Genomic DNA, 20328 nt, shown 5'->3' with positions numbered 1-20328 from the left:
GACTTTCCAATTACCGTAATATCTACAGCTTATTATAGAAGTTATGGCACAAGGAAACTATGGGCGAGTCCCTCTTGTCAAACCTTTTTTAGCAGGATTCGTTAAAAACTGAAGTATTTCTTACACCAAAAACCCTCTGTTTCTGCTGTGATAATCAGATTTTTTACGTTCTCATTGTTTATCCAAAATATTTATATGGGCAAGCAAGATTTGGCTGTGCCGAATCGCTGGTAAATGGTTACTGCAACCCTAAAACAATTTTTTTGTAAAATTTTATTTTTTTTATTTCTTAGTTTACAATGCCCTATATGGCAATACTATCACGTCCCTAGCTTGGCAAACCTAGTTAAAAACTTTTTTTAAGAGTGTATTTAATTAGCAGGGAGAGACTGGAAAGAGCACACACTGGGAGGGTAAAACTGTCAGAGCTTCTGCAAGGGAGAAGATTTTTACATCTGTTGCCAGTGCGCTGTGCACTCTGATGACAGACATGACATTCTCAGATTTGATATAAGGCGAGTCGGAACAGAGTTCTAGGTTGCTTAAATCACGTGTGCTGGGGGGCAACTAGCAATAATTCAATAATTAACAATCACTCAGTATGTTCAGTGTTTAAAAAAAAAACCCTGCACACACAGACTCTCACCACCACGACCACTTCAAATCACTGAAGTGGTCATGGTGAGTGGAGTAACCCTTTCGATCTGTGTTAATGTGAATACTAATCGGATTGGGATAGATTATCTACAATGTAGGCGACAGATGGGGTGTGCTTTAGTTGCCTAGAGTGGGCATTTGTATCCATAGCCTTCTTGTGTCAAGACCGCTTTAATACCCTGGAGATCTCTCTTAAGGTGACATGGCGGCTTTAATGTGAACCCAATTATCTATAGTTTGATTTTATTCTTTTTGTAATAGCAAGGTGAGCTTGGAGCAATGTCAACATAAAAATATCTGTAAACATTACATTCTGGTGTGCTTTCATTTCAGTGCATCAGCAATGACCGCATTACATGATCTCTTGACCAACTGTCATTAAACAATGTCTTTTATTGAGCCAGTGTGTGTTTTTTGTGTTTTGGGGATTTTGTCATATTCCCACCAAAATAAAAAAATATTTTAAAAGGCAGAGAAGTATGCTCATTAAATCATACATTGTAGTGAGATTATCCCAGTCATTTGTTTTCATTCTGTTATTTTTGCCACTATTGCTAGACTGTTGTTAAGCAACACGCCACTGCCCAAATATAAAAAAAAATTAAATTCACTGTTTAGTAGATATACCCCAAATGAAAGCATGCATGCCTTTTTATTATGCATGTTTTCATAAGGGTTTTATCTAAAAATCGCTTGCAAAACCTGCAAATCTCTTGCCTGCTTTCTTTGCAAGCCCTCCTCTTCTAACCCCATTCAGACTTTATGTGATTGTCACATAACATCCAAATGCAGCTCAATGAGAAGTATTTGCAAGGCAGGTGCTCTGGGCAATTTCTGCCCCTTGAGTTTAGCTCTACTGAGCTAACCAAACCAGGAAGTAAATGACTTGTCTGCTTGAAAACCAGGAGGCTGTAACCAGGTTAATTTATAAACGTGTCCAAAAAAAGAGGACACACTCTTCATAGATAAAGCTTTTCAGCAGGATAAAGTGCTCCCAGGGATATTCAATAAAGTGAATTGGTGGAAATTTAAAGAGAATTAGCTTACTTGGAAAATGTCTAATTCTGTTATTTTGGCCAAAATTTTAAAATTCTTAAAATCTTTGTATACCTGATTAATATTTTAGAAAATAACCTTGTGAAGCAATGACAATTTACCAAATAAGCCTGAGAGTGTAAAGAGTTAAAGGGACACTCCAGACCCCCATGGAGTGTCCCTTTAACTCTTTACACTCTCAGGCTTATTTGGTAAATTGTCATTGCTTCACAAGGTTATTTTCTAAAATATTAATCAGGTATACAAAGATTTTAAGAATTTTTAAATTTTGGCCAAAATAACAGAATTAGACATTTTCCAAGTAATCTAATTCTCTTTAAATTTCCACCAATTCACTTTATTGAATATCCCTGGGAATTTAGTAAATAATTCCATCTGACCTCCTTAACCGTCTAGTACAATGATTGTTACACAATTGCCTTATATAGGCTAGAAAAAATAAGCAATTTGTTTTCCAATTCTGCCACAAAAAAAGGAAAAATTCCTTTGACTCCAGAATGCCTATCAAATATAGCCTTGTTTCACCAATTTGTTACCTAGAGTGTTAATTTAAGCCCTTGCATATTCTGTGTTTCCAGAAGTTTATAATCTTGACAGACTCAGAAAAAAACCTCTTTATGGAGCGAATTCCTCATGCTTTTTTGTTCTTGTTGTTTTAAACGTTGTAAACAAACTTCAGTAGAAGCAACAAAAAGATGGATATCCATGACAGTCACCAGTACACCGTCACAGAGCCTGTATTGGTTGCAGGGTAATTTAGGGCTTAACCCGATATAGAATGCACCTGTCATGGCTGATAATATATTTCCTACCTGTTCTATGTTACATTTTGTATTTATTGTGTATTAATATTGTTTGTGTATTTTATTGTAAGCTAATGTAACAATGCAATGATTTGTGGACCCAGGACATACTTGAAAACGAGAGAAATCTCAATGTATCATTCCTGGTGAAATATTTTATAAATATAGAGATCAATAATTTGGATCAGGTCTCAAGAGAGGACACAATACCAATAATATTACCCACAAAAGATTAAATATTCAATAAAAAGTTCAAAAAGCACAAAGTAGTACTAGTAGCACGAAAAAAAAGATTAAAAAAATATTTGGATGAAACTATCAAACGGTATAAGAGAATTGCCCATTTTGCTAAATCCTCAATTGCAAGTCACATTTCATTTCATTACAGTTTAAAATGACTAAGAGAGTTTTCCAGCTAGACTATTTTGACCTGAATTTTTTTAATTTAAAAGTCAATTTCCCGAAATTTACAGCTTATTGAATAGGTGCACTCATAGTAAGTTCAACATGCAGAGTAGTGACCAGTGACCGTAGTTTTGAACCACTGTAGAGAGACACATCAATTGGCCGAGAGACTACTTCAAAGGAACACTCCAGCACTGAAACCACTATAGTCTACGCCAAGAATGGCTCTGTAGAATAAAGCATGTTTTTTGTTTATGTTGATTATTGTTCCATTTATACTTAAATTTAACATATTGAGCAAATGTCACATCAAATCATTATCGCCAACTACAAATTGAACTGATGACAAGCTTATAGCAGCCCAATTTCTGCTACAAAGCAGGGGGTGTTGAAATTAAAAAACAAACCAAAAAAACTACTTGTCCAGAGACTAAAGTGTTTGCCCAATCTACTTGTCGCCGTGATAATCTACTTGTCCTGATACAATTTTTTTTTTTTATCAAAACCATATTTAAATAAGGTCTTTATTGATCGTAATTTAGTAGACAGACCCGGTGTAGGGCACATAGGGTGGGGTTATAGGGATGTAGCATGGGTAAGACACATAGTGTGGAGTGGGATAGGGATGTAGTGTGTGTAGTGCACATAGCTTGGGGTGGGATAGGGGTGTAGGGCACATAGTGTGGGGCGGGATAGGGATGGCAGAGTGAGAGGGTGACAGGTGGCAGAGACTGGGAGGGAGTAACAGAGTGTGGGAGGGAGTGACAGATGGCAGTGAGTAAGGTATTGACTGGTGGCAGAGTGAGGGAGGGGGTGACAATGATGGATGGGGCGACTGATGGAGGGGGTGACAGTGACTGAGGGAGTGGTGACAGTGTGACTGAGTGAAGAGGTGACTACTGACAGAAATACTTTTTTTTTTTTTCTGGTGGTCTGTCTCTCCAGTCTGCAGCTCTGCCGGGTGTGAGCTGCAGACTGTGCTGTATCTCGCAATATCCCGAAGTCAGAGCTTTGGTGTGGTAACCCGCGGCAATGCTCTGATTGGCCAGAGATTGTGAGATACAGCACAATCTGCAGCTCACACCCGGCAGAGCTGCAGACTGGAGGGGCTGGCTCTCTGTGCAGACGGAAGGGCCTTGCACCCGATGGCACACCGGGCAGCCGCCGGGCCCCATCCCGATGTCTGGTCCTCGGTCACCCGACAAGTCACTCTGTTGCTAGCTCGAAGCAGGGCTAAAGGACAAAAATAACTACCTGTCCGGCGCCCGGAACTGCATATCCCGGGCGTCGGGCGATAGGAATTGCACATCCCTGTAAACGTAGGCTTCCTACAGAGCAAAAAGCTCAATTAAAATTTACCAAAACACCTTTCCAGTTGCTGGTTAAACTTAATCCTGTATGAGATGATTTGAGGTCGGTGGAACAGCCACTGCACCACTTGGTAAGCAACCAATATGTAAACACCTCGAACTCTCAAGATAACACAGTTATAATTGATTATTAATAGAGACGTTTTACCTTGAAGAGTTGGTGGTCTTTACATATTCAATTATTATTTTTGGCCTTTGTTTTGAATATGTTTATTGGTTTCACAACATAAATTCCAATTCAAACGTATTTGTGTTTAAGCGGGTGAGTGCCTGCGCAGAGGCTTAGTTATCAGTACACCAGTAGGTATGCAAATTGTTGCCTGCGCCGACACGTAGTTAGCAGTACATGAGTAAATAGGCAAGTTGTTGCCTGCGCAGAGGCGTAGTTATCAGTACATGAGTAAGTATGCAAGTTGTAGCCTGTGCAGAGGCCAGTTAATCAGGTTGCACGTTTTACTACTTTTAGTCTCATATTTGGAAGTGTATGTGTCATGACTCTTACTCTGATTGTGTTCAGTTCTTGTGGTCCCGTTATCGGGTGTTTTGAGTGTCTGTCTCAGTGATTGTGTCTAGTGAGGCCTATTGCGGTTTTGTTTGGGCAGGTGCATTCTGCTTTTTGATGCGGCTATTGGCATATCTGTTTCGTGGTAGCTTTAAGGTGTTTTTGTTTGAACTGGGCCCGTCATGGTTTGCCCTCTGACTTGTGTGTGTTGTGTGTATGTGATGCGTTGAGTGGCTGTGTCAGCGCTTCCTGTGCGGTGCCTGCCCTTCTGTCTTGGCCTCGTTGTCGTTCGTCGTGGCTTTGTGTTCATGTTTATTGTCTGGACTGGTAGGCTCTAGCTTATAATGTAGTTTCTCATCCGTCCTGTATGGTATCGCTATTTTTGGCCTTTGTATTGCACGGATTTATTCCACAGTGTTTTACAATATTATAAAAAGGGGAAATTTAACAATAAACTTACAGGAACAATAGGTTGATAAAGACCTTGCTCAAATAAGCATACAGTCTATTAAAATATATGAAATATAAAGTATATACATGTATCATCTGGATTCATTAGATGTGCTATTTAAAATAGCATTAATTAATGTACCCACCATCCTTTTTTTAATAACCACATTTTGTACAGTGGATTATAAAGGTAGAGTATTTTAAAAACCTATTTGCTGCAATCATGTTTGCATAGACCAGGAAATGGCTGAAATCCCACTTTATATCCCAGTCTTTGATTACATTCCATGGACATACTGTAAGTTACTCAACCCCTTCAACTAAGAACAATGTCCTAATTTTGCAGTCAGATCGTCTCTGGATAAGTGGGATCATGGGTGGTCTTACTTTAGTGAATGAACCTCTTTAAGTGCCAGTGTGATGGACAATAAAATGTGCCTAGAGTAAAATAACAAGCTTTTTTTTTTTTTTTTTTAAATAAATTATTTTTAATATGGGAAACAAGATTGAATCTGAATATGTATGCATTCATGTTTTTGAAAAACTCCTCATTACAGACTGAAAAGATTAAATTTCTTTAACTTCTTACATATATATAAAAGATTACCATCTGCTATCCTGATAAAACAATTAATTATAGATTATATACATATTACACATAGGCTTTCCTTACACCTCTCGACAACTTAATTAAATTTCACCGCTGTTTGTTACTCTTTCTGTAGGGTGACAGATTCCTCCTATTGGCATTCTCTGGCGGTTTCTGTTTCACCCAGAAAGCACAATAATACTCTTTGTGTTGAAATCATTACAGAGCAATAACCCGTCTTGCCCCCATGACTTCTCAGCCAAACACATCCTGCAACATATATGTCATATACAAAAATCCATCGTGGTCGTGGTATTCTGTGTATAGCTCGGACATGGTGAGCGTAAGGCTTGTCATTTGTTTCCCGTTGAGTAGCATGCACAGAGAGTGTGACTGAGGCATGGAAAGTCTGGTCCTGTGAAAATGACAGGAGGAGAACATTAAAGTGGATATATCATTAACCATTGTCTTAAAGATCAAGATAAAAAGTCACAAAGAGGATTATTCAGTAAACCCGAAATTGAGAAAATTATCAGAATGGAGAAACAAACATGGAATACATTTGAAATGGTTTGTTGGCATGTCGATGTACCATGTGAATTTGGCATTTGTACCTAACAATTGCAGTTTAGTATCTAGTATACGCTTTACACAAGAAGGATCCCGAAGCCACATCCAATGGCAATGTTAATATAAATAAAACTTAGCTTTTATTGATGTAATTAAAATTCTATTGACAGGAGAAAATGGTTCATCTTAGGCCTCAATTTAATATGTCAGAGAAGCTTTACAAATGATTTCATATTTTTGGATACATTTTTCTTAAATGATTTGATATGAAAAATATTTAGATTTTTTACTGTTTTGATAATTGTTAATATATTTTTGACAAAATTGTATCCCTGTATGTCATTTCTCCATGATTCCTGGTTTAGTGAGTAACTCAAACACTATTAAACCTTGCTGGGTCCCCAGTAATATAATAATATATATATATATATATAAATATATACCTCACTAGTAACAAAGACATTTAAATAAATTCCTTAACCCCTTAAGGACACATGACATGTGTGACATGTCATGATTCCCTTTTATTCCAGAAGTTTTGGTCCTTAAGGGGTTAAAGGGAACCTGTCATGGGGGAAATAATTTAGCTCTTTTTAAAGAGCATAATATTTCAACTACTCATTGTGCTAGCAGCTTTGCTTGAAAATGTGTAGATTGGGAGAAATATCTATTTAAATTCAGGGTTTTCTCCCAGCTGTTAATCAATTGTTTGGCACAGTGAGCACGGGGTCTAGGCACAGTGAGCACGGGGTCCATGTCTGGATTACCCTTTTAACTTGGGGAGAGCCAAGTTAGTGCAACAAAAACAGAGAATATGAGGACTCTGAGAACAAATAAGAAATCTTCAATCCAACATGTGACAACCTGATGTTTATTCAGCTATAAAACTGACCTGGTAATTTTGCAACACAAATAGGTCTTTGCCAAGCCTTTGTAACATTTGATAAATGACTTGATTGTTTCAGATATGACCTGTTTTGGTGTATTCACCGTCTACTTAAGGCTTTTATTGCAGATACGGGTTTGGTGGATGTGTGGAGGGCGCAACATCCGGTAGACCGAGATTATACGTTCTACTCGGCCCCTCATGGAACCTACTCCAGGATCGACCTTTTCTTGGTTAACGCGACAGGCCTATCCAGGCTCATGGGCTCTGAGGTCGGAAATATCTCCTGGTCTGACCATGCTGATGTCTCTATCGTCCTCGGTAATCTATGTACGGCGAGTCCATGGTCCTGGAGACTGAATACATCGTTGTTGAGGGACACGTTGATAACGGAGAACATTCGCACGGTTATAACAGATTACTTTGCCGAAAACACCACCCCGGACGTAAGCATTAGCACAGTATGGGCGGCGCATAAGGCTGTAATAAGGGGGAACCTGATCAAACTGGCCACGAGGAAGAAGAAGCTGAAGCATCATCAATTAGAGGCCTTGCTCAAGCAATTACGGAACCTCGAACAGAAACACCAAGCTGCCCCGGATAAGGAGCTACTCGGTCGACTGGAAGCAGTTAGGCGGAATATCCGCTCCCTCCTACTTGATGACACAGCTTGAGCCATGACGTGGTCCAAACGTAAATATTTTGATAAGGCCAACAAAATGGATACGCTCCTGGCTAGGACGCTGCGGCCCAGGCAAAACAGACCCCACATTACGGCAATCAGACACCCTGATGGCACGATAAAAACGAAACCAACAAATATTGCACAGGTCTTCGAAGATTTCTATAAACACCTGTACAATCACACACCGGATGGACACGCCCAAGAGGGACGAGAGGAAAACGACATCTTGCAATACCTGGACGGTTTAGGTATGACCAAAATAACGGGGGAGGCGGCAGAAAATCTAGCTGCGGAAATCAGTGTGGAGGAGGTCGACAAAGCCATATCGGGCATGAAAGGAAACAAGGCACCGGGCACGGACGGATTCGATGGGACATACTACAAGACCTTCAGGGAGGAGCTCGCGCCTCAACTGGTGACACTCTTCAACTACTTAAGGCAAGGGGGGCGTCTGGGTCCGGAGATGGCGTTGGCCACGATTGTCCTTCTACCGAAACCGGAGAAGGACGTGCTCCTACCTGAAAACTACAGGCCAATATCCTTGATCAATCATGACCTAAAGATATTGGCTAAGATACAGGCAGAAAGACTGAACCCCCTCCTGACCTCACTTATCCACGCTGATCAAGTAGGGTTCATACAAGGTCGGCAATTATTAGAAAACACCAGACGAACTGTCGACCTGATCTGGAAACAAGTAGCAACTGGAACACCTTCTCTGGTAATATCTATCGATGCGGAGAAGGCCTTCGATAGGGTTAGGTGGAAGTTCTTGTTTTCGGTATTGAAACACCTTGGATTTCCGGAAGAATTCATGCAAGTCACAAGAGCAATGTATCACGATGTGAGGGCGCAGATACAGATAGCAGGGGCACCACTGAATCCTTTTAGTCTGCACAACGGGACCAGACAGGGGTGTCCTCTATCTCCCCTCCTTTTTGTACTGGCTATGGAACCTCTACTTCAGGCAATACGCAGGCACCCACACATTAGTGGGGTCAAGGTTGGGGGGGAAGAATTCACTGTCTCGGCTTATGCGGACGACGTCCTACTGACCGTCACGAACCCAATTGAGTCGATATCGGCATTACAGGGAGTCATACGAGAATACGGGGGCCTGTCCGGATACAAGGCGAATATACAGAAATCCAGCGCGATGTCCATAGGCTTAACGGCGGCTGATGAAATTCAAATAAAGGAAACGCATCACCTGAGGATGGAACCGAACTCATTAAAATATTTAGGGGTCCTCTTAACGGCGGATCCAAGTCGACTATATTCTGGCAACTACGAGCCTATGATGAGGACTCTAATAGGTGATTTGGAAAAATGGTCGGACAAACCTATCTCTTGGCTAGGACGTATTCACTCTGTGAAGATGAATATCCTCCCGCGCATATTGTTTCTCTTCCAAGCTCTCCCTTCCCGCGTCACAAAATCTCAACTGATGCCGTTGCAGAGGGCGATCTGCGACTTTGTGTGGCACAATAAGAGGCACAGAATAGCCAGACAAATCCTGTATAGGCGAAAGGATAGAGGGGGTTTGGGGCTCCCAAACCTGTATTACTATTATTTAGCGGCCCAACTGTCTCAAGTGGCCATGTGGCACTCCCCTGTCGGGGAACGGAGATGGGTGGAACTTGAGTCTTTGATGGTAGGTCTAGATGTCCCCCAATTTATGTTGTGGGTCCCCAAAGAACGCAGGCCCATGATAAGGGCGACATGCCCGGCAATCCTTAACTCTCTTCGATTATGGGATGCGGACTGCGTTAAATTTGGACTCGTCTCATCCCACTCCCCGATTGCTCCGATACTCAGAAATAGAGGGTTCCCACCGGGTATGGCCCCTAGGAACTTTAGAAATATAGAAAAGACTGAGTTACAACGGCTTTACCAACTATATAGAGAAGGGGATATTATTCCCTTTACAGTTCTCCAACAAAACACCCACCTGACTCCAGCAGATTATTTTAGATATGTTCAGATAAGGGACTTCGCTAGAAAACCCCATATAAAAGCAGCAGCCCAGAGACAGTTTACTTTTTACGAGAGACTGTGTAGAGAGGGATCTACTCCCAAGGGAATGATTACACTACTGTATGCACATCTTAGCACGGAAACTAAAGAATGGGGCAGATTGAAGTACACTGATAGATGGGAGTCGGACCTCGGGGAGGAGCTGGAATGAATCGAATGGCAGGAGATCTGGGAAGCCACCAAGAGGGATTCTATATGTGTCACGCAACAGGAGCAGGCATGGAAAACCATGCTTAGGTGGTATACTACTCCGATCACTTTACACAAAATGCGCAAGATAGATACGGACGACTGCTGGAGGGGATGTGGACTCCGAGGCACATATCTCCACATGTGGTGGGAATGCCCAAAAATCCACGGTTTCTGGAAGTCTGTTGAAGACCTATTACAGCGGACATTTGGCAAACCCCTGGCCTTGGACCCATGGATCTACCTATTAAATAGATCTATTGAGGGATGGACGAGAAGAGAGCAGAAACTAGTACGGGCGATTACTTTAAGTGCACGCAGAGCGGTAGCAACGGCGTGGCTCTCACCTGGAGTCCCGGAGTTTGGGAGGGTGATTTCTAGGATAAAGGAAAGCAGAATCATGGACGACCTGACTGCTAGATTACGAGGAACAACCGCGGCTTTCCAGAGGATCTGGGAACCATGGGACAATAGTGTATTGGGCTCCAGTGATAATTGACGGGATGAAAATCTGGTTTAAATCGGGATCCGACACTGTGGGGTCATTGTTGGAATGAGATTTTTTACCCTTGTTCGCCTCCCCCCCCCCCCTCCTCCCCATCCTCTATACCCACATCTTTCTCTTCCTTCTATTCCATCTTTCTTGCCTCATCTATTTCCCTTTTTTTTTATAATTTCCTTCTTATCGTTCTTCATCTTGTCATTAAACCCTTGGTTTACAAGGGTATTCCTGATATTTCTCTATGTCTCAGTCTATGTTATCATTCTTTAATTTCCTCACTCAGGCATGAGTACACTGGCGGAGAATTGAGGATGCCTGAAGTACAGCCTCACATGGATAGAGTTAGGGCTCCTCTTTAGGATACATAGCCTGATTAAAACCTACAAACTCCTCGATGGGAGGCGGGTGGCATAGTCTTCATACAGAGGCCTGTCGTCAGGGCCTATATCGAATTTTATGTATATTACTCTGCTCTCTAGCATTCAGGCTTCTGCGCAAGCCACACAGTTGTATTACTCCTGCTATGCCTATCGTGTACTACAAAAGGGAATTTAGATAATGTAGATATATAAAAACAAAAATCCTTGATGGGGGGCAAGTTGTGTAGAACTTATAAAGTAGCTTGTCATATGGGTTGATGCAATTTATTATGTTTGTAAGACTGCTCTTTTGTATTTTGGCTTCTGCGAAAGTCTTCAAGTTGTATTGTTCTTGCCTTGCCTATCGTGTGCAAAAATAAAGAATTAAAAAAAAAAAAACTATAACACTGATTAAATAAGTCTGCATACACTTTCATAATGGCGACTCAAGCTGTGTTCTGAGTTACCCAATCACACTGTAAATCATGCCCGTTGGTAAATAGCATACACCTGGTTAAAGAGATATAATATAATATCAAAGGCACTGGATTTACTATGAAGCTTTGCCAATACCATTATCAATAAGAATATATGGCACCACAGAGACAATGGAAAGGTAGGGCCGACCCATCAAAGTTGGTGAGAGGACAAGAAGAAAGAATACTTATCAGGGAAGCTAGTAAGTCCAACAACATCACCGAAGGAGCTACAGTAGTTATTAGCAGGTACCAGTAACTCCTCAAGTGTCTGCAATCTGCACATGTCTAGGCTAATGGGTAGATCACAAAGACAGAAAGCCTTTATTAAAAATAGAGCACCCAAGCTCATCTAAATTGTGCCAAACAATTCATTTACAAAACAATGAATGGATGTTCTCACAGAAGTGTACACAAATTTTTTTCCTTTTTGCTTTTTCAGAAGCACAACACTAAGTTTGTTATGGACAATTTGGACTATTGTACATGTGAGCACAGCATCCAATAGCGGTGGAACACACAGTTGCGTTCCAAATAGGAGGACTTCCTGCACCTCTTGGACAAGAGGAAATAACAGAGTGAACACGGAGCGATTACTGGTTCCACCGGTGGAACGCAAAACCGGAAATAGATGGACATCATTTCCGGTACAAATACCGAACACTGGGAAGTGGCAATCAAGCACCATTTAGCACCATTTAAAAATAAGACAAATTAGAAACCACTAGACAGCAACTGAAGAAGCCTCACAGAGAGGCAAAACAAGTTTTGCTCACTACAAAGATAAACTATAAGTACTCTTTATTTTACCTACTTTTATCTTAAGTATTTTATTATATGTTTGTTGCACTTTATGGATCAATAAAGCACGTTTCCACGGAATGAGCCTATGATCACTACCAAAGTTGCAGCTATCTCAATATACAGAAGAGGGAGTGGGACCCCAAAAATGCCACTAAGCTGATATTTTGAGCCAAGGATATACTGACTCCTTACTTGTGAGCGTACCTTCATATACTTACTATATTGAACACTAGTTGACAGATGATATTGCACTAGTGCTTGTTTTACCTTTTTATTCACTTTTAGGAACCAACTTCCTCTGTACCTATTGTATACAGTATTTCAAGACTAAATGTAATATACTCCACCGTGTATATCAGGGCCGGACTGGGACAAAAATTCAGCCCGGGCAATTAAAGGCAGAGCAGCCCACGGGAGGGGCGGGGCCAGAAAGGGGACGTGTAATGTCACCACCATAGACACGCATCCCCCTCCCCACCAATTGACTATTTGTGTTGGATTGTGTATGTAAATGTGGCATGCTACATGTGGATAGGGGCTGAAGTGTGTGTGTGTGTGTTTCTGGGTTGTAAAGTATGTGTGTATGTGTGTTTATAGGGCCTGTGGAGTGTGTGGGCCTAGGGGATGTAGTGTGTGCATGCAAGGGCTGTACTGTGTGTTTGTTAGTGTATCTAGGGGCTCTAGTGTGTGTATTCATATAGGGGCTACAGAGAACATGTGTATAGGTGCGGTAATGTATGCATAGGTGGTGTAGTGTGTACAGGGGGTGTAGAATGTGTATTTGTAGGGGATGTAAATTAGTGTGTGTGCATGCAGGGGGTGTAATGTGTGTGTTTATAGGGGTATAAAGTATGTGAGTGCAGGAAGTGTAGTGCATGTTTAGGGGGTATAGAGTGTGTTTACTGTGTGTATGTGAGTGCCGGGTGTATAGTGTGCATATAAGGGGTGTAGAGTGTGTTTGTGTGAGTGCAGGGGGTGTAATGTGCATACAGGGATATAGAGTGTGTGTAGTATTTATAGAGGGGTAAAGCGTCCGTGCAGTGTGTTTGTGTGTTAGTGCAGGGGAGCAGTATGTTTGTGTGTTAATGCAGGGGGTGCAGTGTGTTTATGTGTTGTTGCAGGGGAGCAGTACGTTTGTGTGTTAGTACAGGGTGTGCAGTGTGTGTAGTGTGTTTTTTGTGTTAGTGCAGGGAAGCAGTGTGTTTGTGTGTTAGTGCAGGGAAGCAGTATGTTTGTGTATTAGTGTAGTGTGTACAGTGTGTTTGTGTGTTAGTGCAGTGTGTGTAGTGTGTTTGTGTGTAAGTGCAAAGGAGCAGTATGTAAAACAAACCAAAAAAAAATCCCATTTACTCCCTTTTACAACTTTGCAGGGGGGAGAGGGTGCATTCAGATACCTGGTGGTCCAGTGAGAGGGGGCCATGCCGTACAACAGGGTACAGACCATGTCTCTCTCCCTCCCGTGAGCACTGTTTTTTTCAGAGCGTTGCTGCGGGTTACCATGGCAACGCTCTGATTATTATTATTATTTTATTATTTATATAGCACCATCAGATTCCGTGATAATCTCGGAGCTCGCGAGAGGGAGAGAAGGAAGCTGCTCAGCGTGCACGGAGGGTGACCGGCTCACTGCCTGATCTCCCCTCCGTCCCATGATGGGACAGAACTCCATCTTGGGGCCGGTGCTATGCTGCATGGGCCAGCCTCGGCCCATGGCCATTGGGGCCCACCGGGTATTTGCCCGGTTGCCCAATGGCCAGTCCAAACCTGGTGTATATATATTTTTGTTTCAGAATTTGTTGGTGTGGGATAAGGGAAACCCACACAGGTGATAGCGCATCACATATTAATTGTAAAACCATTGGGATTTTTAACAAAGATTGTCTAATGGTTAGAGTTATATGTAAACACACTGGCATGTTTGGTTACATGTATTCATTTACTTTTGGCCTTGCTTGGACTAGCTGCTTTCTTTGTCTCTTGTATGTTGGGTCTATCTGTTCACCAAATGGCACATTTAAGTTCAAATAACAATACTGGAAAATAAGCATTTCAGCTATTTTAACAAAAAAAAATCTAATTTAGTGATTAAAGGAACACAATAGTGTCAGTAATTCAAATGTGTATTTCAGACACTATAATTCTAAATGAGCTATTTAGGCCCCTTATGGCCGTTCAAAACTGTGATTTTATTCACTTTTTTCGCGCTGCGTAAGTCTTGTCGCGGATGGCTCCTCCTCCTTGCCTGAAATCATCAAACTTGATGATCTCAGACAATCCAATGCTTTACCATAGGAAAGCATTGGTAGGATATCTCCTCATAGAGATGCAATGATCAAAACATCATTACATTGAATCAATGCATCTCCATGTGGAGTGTTCAGTGCCTCCATGCAGAGCGTGGAAAGGCTGAACGTCATTGCTGCACACTGTGCAGCACTGACCCAGAAAGCACCTCTAGTGGCTGTCTGAGTGCCTGCCATCCGTAGTGTCTCTAGGTAGTAATGTAAAAACTGCCTTTCTCTAAAAAAGGCTGTGTTTACATTGAAAATCCAGCAGGGACAGGCTATAGATACCAGAACCACTACATTAAGCTGTAGTTGTGGCGACTACCGTGTCCCTTTAAACCTCTGGGCATTCTAGATGCAGTTGAGAGCCTCCAGTGTGCAGAAATCATATTCTGTAGTAGGGTCAAAAAATAAATGAGAAATCCTTTTAGGACTGCCTTCAGTAAATAATGAATGCAATATTCTGTAGGCACATTGCCCAAAATCAGCATGGAAAGTGTTATTTGACCAGTCACATGATCAATCTAGTTATAGGGCTGCCATTCCTCTTACTTTACTTTTTTTTAAATTTAGGATGTCTCAGTTTTGACTGTTCCGCTCACTGAACAGTGTTGCTATAGCACTTTATAAACAATCGTAATATTATCAGTGGAATGTATAGGTCTAAGTATCTTGTGTCCGGCCTGGTAAGAAATCACAGCTCCTTATGCCGGCCTGTACACACTGAGACAAAGTATGTATGGCACCTGCTTCAAAGACAGCAGGTTTTATAAACATTGCCTGGGAGCATAGGATACGGAAATGTTTATGATGGCTTATCTCTCTGTTTTAGCCATATTGACACAACCCTACATTTAAAGAGATACAATCTCCCTGACCCAGCCTTGGTTAATATGCTTTTGGAAAGCTTCCTTGCCCTTTCATTCATGCTTGATTAACTTCAGGACTTCCTTTTCTGACTTAGCTGAGCCATTGCAAATATTATAAGTACCACAGAGAAACTTCCTGAGCTTAGTTATGGGATTTTATATACCTGTCAGCAAACTTTCCATTTATACAGAGACTGTAGGTGACACTTGTAAGTGCACTGGTACTAAACTGAAGACGATAAAACACAACAAATCATGTTTGTTTTTTTAAATGTATTGCTAATCTTTCTTCAAATGTTTAAATGTTTTAAGATAAGTGCAATTTGTGTACTCTTGTGGTGGAACATATAAAATACACTTGAACTGGTTTTGTTTGCAGTGGTGTACGCATTTTATATATACATACCCTCAGCCGATCCTGTAGTGCGTTATATATACACACCCTCAGCATGCGTATGTTTTTTATTCCATGAGGCTATAGTACAAAGAATGAATGCGTGTAGTGCATTGGTGTAAAAAAAAATAAAAAATACCTTTTGGAGGAATGAGATTATCTAAATAGTGCACAATAATCACCTCAATTGCATTTTAGAGTAGAGTAATGACTAATTTTGATTTCTTTTTTTCAGTCATTGTCACAATTGTAGTAGTCAGGCTAACGTGGCCTTTATCTAAAATGCTAGAATCGGGTTCTTCATTCTTTTGGTTATTTTGCTCCCCTGCCTCAAACATGCATCCATTTTGATAGCTTCATTCATTTTCCCTCTCACCTGATCATACTGACAAACTGCCCAAGGGTGACTTCTGGGGGCACCAGGTATTTGATCTTTTCCAGATTAGGCAAGAGCTTCTCTCTGTGATTTCTTTCGACAATGACCTGAGGATGAGGAGATAGAGAGATGAAAAAAAAAAAAACAACTGCAAAGGAAAAACGTGTGGGAGTCTTAGAAGACATTTTGACGAAGGCATGGAGTGTAGGAAGTGGAAATTCTGATCATATGCTCTGTTTTTCAAAACACATTAAATATCTGAGGTGCAAGAAGGTTGTTAGGAAGAATTATTGCTGCTGCTATAGCCAGAATTATGCTGGAGAAACGCTCAATTAGATACTGCCGCCATATAATTTATTTTGATTTGGTTGCACACATTATTGTAAACTTGTTTTTAAAATGTCCTCTCATGCTCATTATAGGAAAGCATTGCATTCAATTATTTCCTTTGACAAGCTTTGGATTGGTTGAGTAGACAGCCTTCAGGATGATGTCACATGAGGCGGAGTGGGCGGCTGCACATCGTGAGACTCAATGCTAGAGAAGGTTTATGTAAAACTTTTTTTCCTTTTTTTTAAAGTGACACTCCACTGCATAAATAAAAAACACTGTTTACGAGATTGAAAAACATGTATTCATTTAATCAGGCATTAAAACCATGTATTCATTTAATTAGGCATTTTTAAATTGGGGTTATATCTAAAAAACATTTGCAAAAGGTGTAAATCTCTTGTGTACAGCCTTTGCAAACCCTCCCTCTCTTCCCCAGCTCAGACTATTGTAATTGTCCAATCACAGACATTCTAAGGCAGGTCAATAAGAAATCTGTGCAAGGCAGGAGCTCTGAGCAATTGCTGCCTCTTGAGTTTAGCACCACAGAGCTAACCAACCAGGAAGTAACAGGACCTGAAGTCTGCTTGGAAGCCAGGGGGTGTAACAAGGTTAGTTTAGAAAAATGCCAATTTGTATTATTATCTGCATTTTTTGAAATATGTAAAACTGGACACACACTTCAAACATCAAGTGCACCCCCGCCAGACTTCAACACTGATTGCAGCCCTCCTCTTCCCTATCCCATATTTTTTTACATTTTTTTTTTTTTTTAGACAACCCTCCCTCCTTGTCCATTCTTTACCTCCTTTTACCCCTCCTCTTGCTGGCTCAGAGCACCACATGTGCTCTGAGCCGCCTAAATGGTCAAATCAAAGGAACCTTTGATTTGACCGCCATGCAGCACCTGTGATGTCAAAAGGGAGTGCACCAGGAGCTTTCCTCGGCGCTGGATTTAGGTAAGTAAAACGTCTTTAAAATATTTGTAGAATATGGCATTATTCTAACAATTTTTTTATTTTTATTTTTTTTAATTGGAGAAACCCTTAAATAACTATAGCTACTGTTTGGAGGTCATAGTTAGGTAGGACCTGACACTATCAATTCAGTAAACTGAATTCCTGAAATTTTAGGACAAAATACCATCAGTATTTTAATTTAAATTCCCAACAATGTGTGGTTTACTGAATTACCCAAAGAGGTTTATTTACCAAACTGTGAATTCTTATGATGCAAAATGCAGGCAGAATGCTAATTTAGAAAAGATCTCCAACTCAAACACTTCTTTAGCCTAAATTTTTCACTTCTCTATTTAGTGAACACGCCCTAATGACAACTCGTATACCCTATTTCACTTTCTAATAAGAAGATAAATATTTTTAGGTGTATTAAAAATGTGTTTACATTTTAATCTCTATGCATTTTCCTCCTTTCCACATTGAGATTTTATAAACAGTGGGGTTTATTCATTAAACTTTAGTTTAGTTGTGGAGACTTGGTAAAGGAACTGCAAATGTTTAGCCAAATTGGAAATAATTCTCCAGATCAGTTATTTTTTATTGCCTCAGGTAAATTCACCTAAAATTTGCAATTGCCTTGTCCACATGCCCTAGAACAGGAGTGGGGAACCTTTGACCCCCGCCCCCCCAAATGTTTTGGACTACGTCTCCCATAATGCTCTTACAGTCATAATGCTGGCAAAGCATCAAGGGAGATGTAGTCCACAACATCTGGAGTGCCAAAGGTTCCCCACCCTTGCCCTAGAATAATGAATGAACCCCCATTCAAGCCAATCAAAATAGGGTAGAACTGTGTTACTGTTATCATATCATATATCTGTACAGGTGCCAATTAAATCCTATCGCAAAGCTGCAACTTTATACATCCTCCTTGCTTGTAAAGATTAATTTTTTTAAACCCCCTTTTCTCTTACCGGAATTTTTGAAGGATATCTGCTCTTCATCCTGTTCACCTCATGAATCCGGCTATCTGTGAGAAATAGACACTTTACTATAAACATAGATATAGAGATAACACTTTAACAGAGGTATTTTTTAAATTGTATTTATTGTAACAATTTAACATCACATATCCACAGATACTTCTTTAATAGTACATGCAGCCATCTGTTGCAATATTACTCTTTTCTTCAATATTACTTAACATTAAATGGTTAGTAAAAACAACCAACTATCATACAACAAAACAAACCAAACATACAAAAAACAACAACTTTCAAATATATGTGGCATTGCAGAAAATGCATAATTTTTTATCTCTACCCAATCCAATGCAGGTTATTCATATTTGTAGTGCACTAACATATTACCCAGCATAGCAAGTTTTCTCTCAATGCACACAGACATGTTCACCAAATAGTTATATGGCATGAACTGAAAACTTGATTTGCAAATTTTAAGCCAAAATATTCAAGCCGTAAATGTAGCTGACCATTTTATTTTTTTGCCTAATTTCTCCCCTTTTACCATTAATTAACTGTTTAATGAATAGCCCAAAGTGTTATGTAACATAATAGAAAACACCACTACTTGAAATTGTCAAAAAGAGCTCTGCATAAAACTAACACGTAAAGCCATCTGACACAACAAATCGTCGCTACAGCACTGTCACCTGTCAACCTTACCAAGCCGCTTTCTCATTTTGAAGGGAACTACATTTAAATCCAAACTGACACTGGACCCTAGAGGCGACATGCTTGCTGAAGTTGATTGTGTATATGTGTATGTGTGTGTACCCCCCTCTATCTCTTCTTGTGTGGCTTTCTTTTTATAAGCAAAGGGCAGTTCAAACCAGTTTAATGAAGCACTCTACCCCCCCCCCCCCCTACACATACACTCCTTTTTACAGGAATTTCTCATTTGTGCCCCATTCCTCACACCCAGCTGTAGAAACGTGGTCTCTGTTGTGTAATACTTAGTAAAAGGGATTGACACAGAGAGAAAACACAGTTTGCATGAATAACCATCTCCCGAAAGAAATACAAGAGCAAAAGCATATGTGAGGAAGGCTGAACTTGATGGACGCAAGTCTCTTTTCAGCTATGTAACTATGTAACTGTGTAACTATGTAAGAGAATCACAAGAGTATGAAAAACGAAAATTCTATATGTTGTGTTTTTTAGGAACGCCATGTTTGTTGTTGTCAGTTCTTGATAGTGATAAAACAACTGTAAATGTAATGCAAATAACAATGCGTAGAACAACACGGACAGTAATAAGACTTAGAAATAGCTAAGCAAATATGAAGACGCAGGTATTTACGTAAAGTACTGTGACTGAAGAAGCAGAAGTCTCTTATATTTGTGCTTTTGAATGGTGTTTATTTTAAGATATTAAAAAAAACTAATTACAACTTGACTGATGTGGTGAGATCAAACAGACATTTTGGGTCCTCTCCAGCTGTTGTGAAAAAGAGGTGTTTTATGGGTAATAGGTACACAGCAAAGGAGATGGGGAATATCAATGCACATGTGTTATCTAGTGACTGGCAGAACAATAGGAATAGCAGGGATTGAACCTGCTACAGGGCCCCAAGTCACAAAAGAGACCTTCCTTTGATCACCAGCTGGAAGGAACAGGGAGGCTTCAGTCCCCATGGTTTCTTATCTGTTATTCTGTAACAATGGCTACTTTACTCAGAGATCTAATTATTAGCCAGTTAGCTTTCCAAGTTATTCCTTTCAGTGAGTATTGCCACTGATGTTGTCTCAGATT

At 40.4% G+C, this 20328-nt stretch overlaps 1 protein-coding gene across 1 annotated transcript; it reads right to left on the bottom strand.

Moving 5' to 3' along the window:
- Positions 1 to 5818: 5818 nt before the first annotated feature.
- LOC134578761 (microtubule-associated proteins 1A/1B light chain 3C-like) lies at positions 5819 to 19338 on the bottom strand. Its single transcript, XM_063437793.1, has 4 exons — positions 19239 to 19338; positions 18528 to 18583; positions 16265 to 16371; positions 5819 to 6247 (listed from the first exon to the last, which is right to left on the bottom strand). The coding sequence occupies exons 1-4, from the start codon at positions 19306 to 19308 to the stop codon at positions 6088 to 6090; spliced, it is 393 nt and encodes a 130-aa protein (XP_063293863.1). The 5' UTR covers positions 19309 to 19338; the 3' UTR covers positions 5819 to 6087.
- Between the last annotated feature and the right edge of the window lie 990 nt (positions 19339 to 20328).

The sequence above is a fragment of the Pelobates fuscus genome, chromosome 12 (assembly GCF_036172605.1).
Source record: "Pelobates fuscus isolate aPelFus1 chromosome 12, aPelFus1.pri, whole genome shotgun sequence".
Lineage (NCBI taxonomy): Eukaryota > Metazoa > Chordata > Amphibia > Anura > Pelobatidae > Pelobates > Pelobates fuscus.
Note: the sequence above shows the minus strand (reverse complement) of the source record. Positions and strands in the feature narration are given on the sequence as shown.

Excerpts from the sequence above, each read along its gene's own strand:
- LOC134578761 (XM_063437793.1), bottom strand. The coding sequence starts at position 19,308 with ATGTCGCCTCTAGGGTCCAGTGTCAGTTTGGATTTAAATGTAGTTCCC. Across the intron at positions 18,584-19,238 it reads CAAAATGAGAAAGCGGCTTG|ATAGCCGGATTCATGAGGTG; the intron begins GTAAGGTTGACA and ends TATTTCTCACAG. Across the intron at positions 6,248-16,264 it reads CAGTTTGTCAGTATGATCAG|GACCAGACTTTCCATGCCTC; the intron begins GTGAGAGGGAAA and ends TCATTTTCACAG.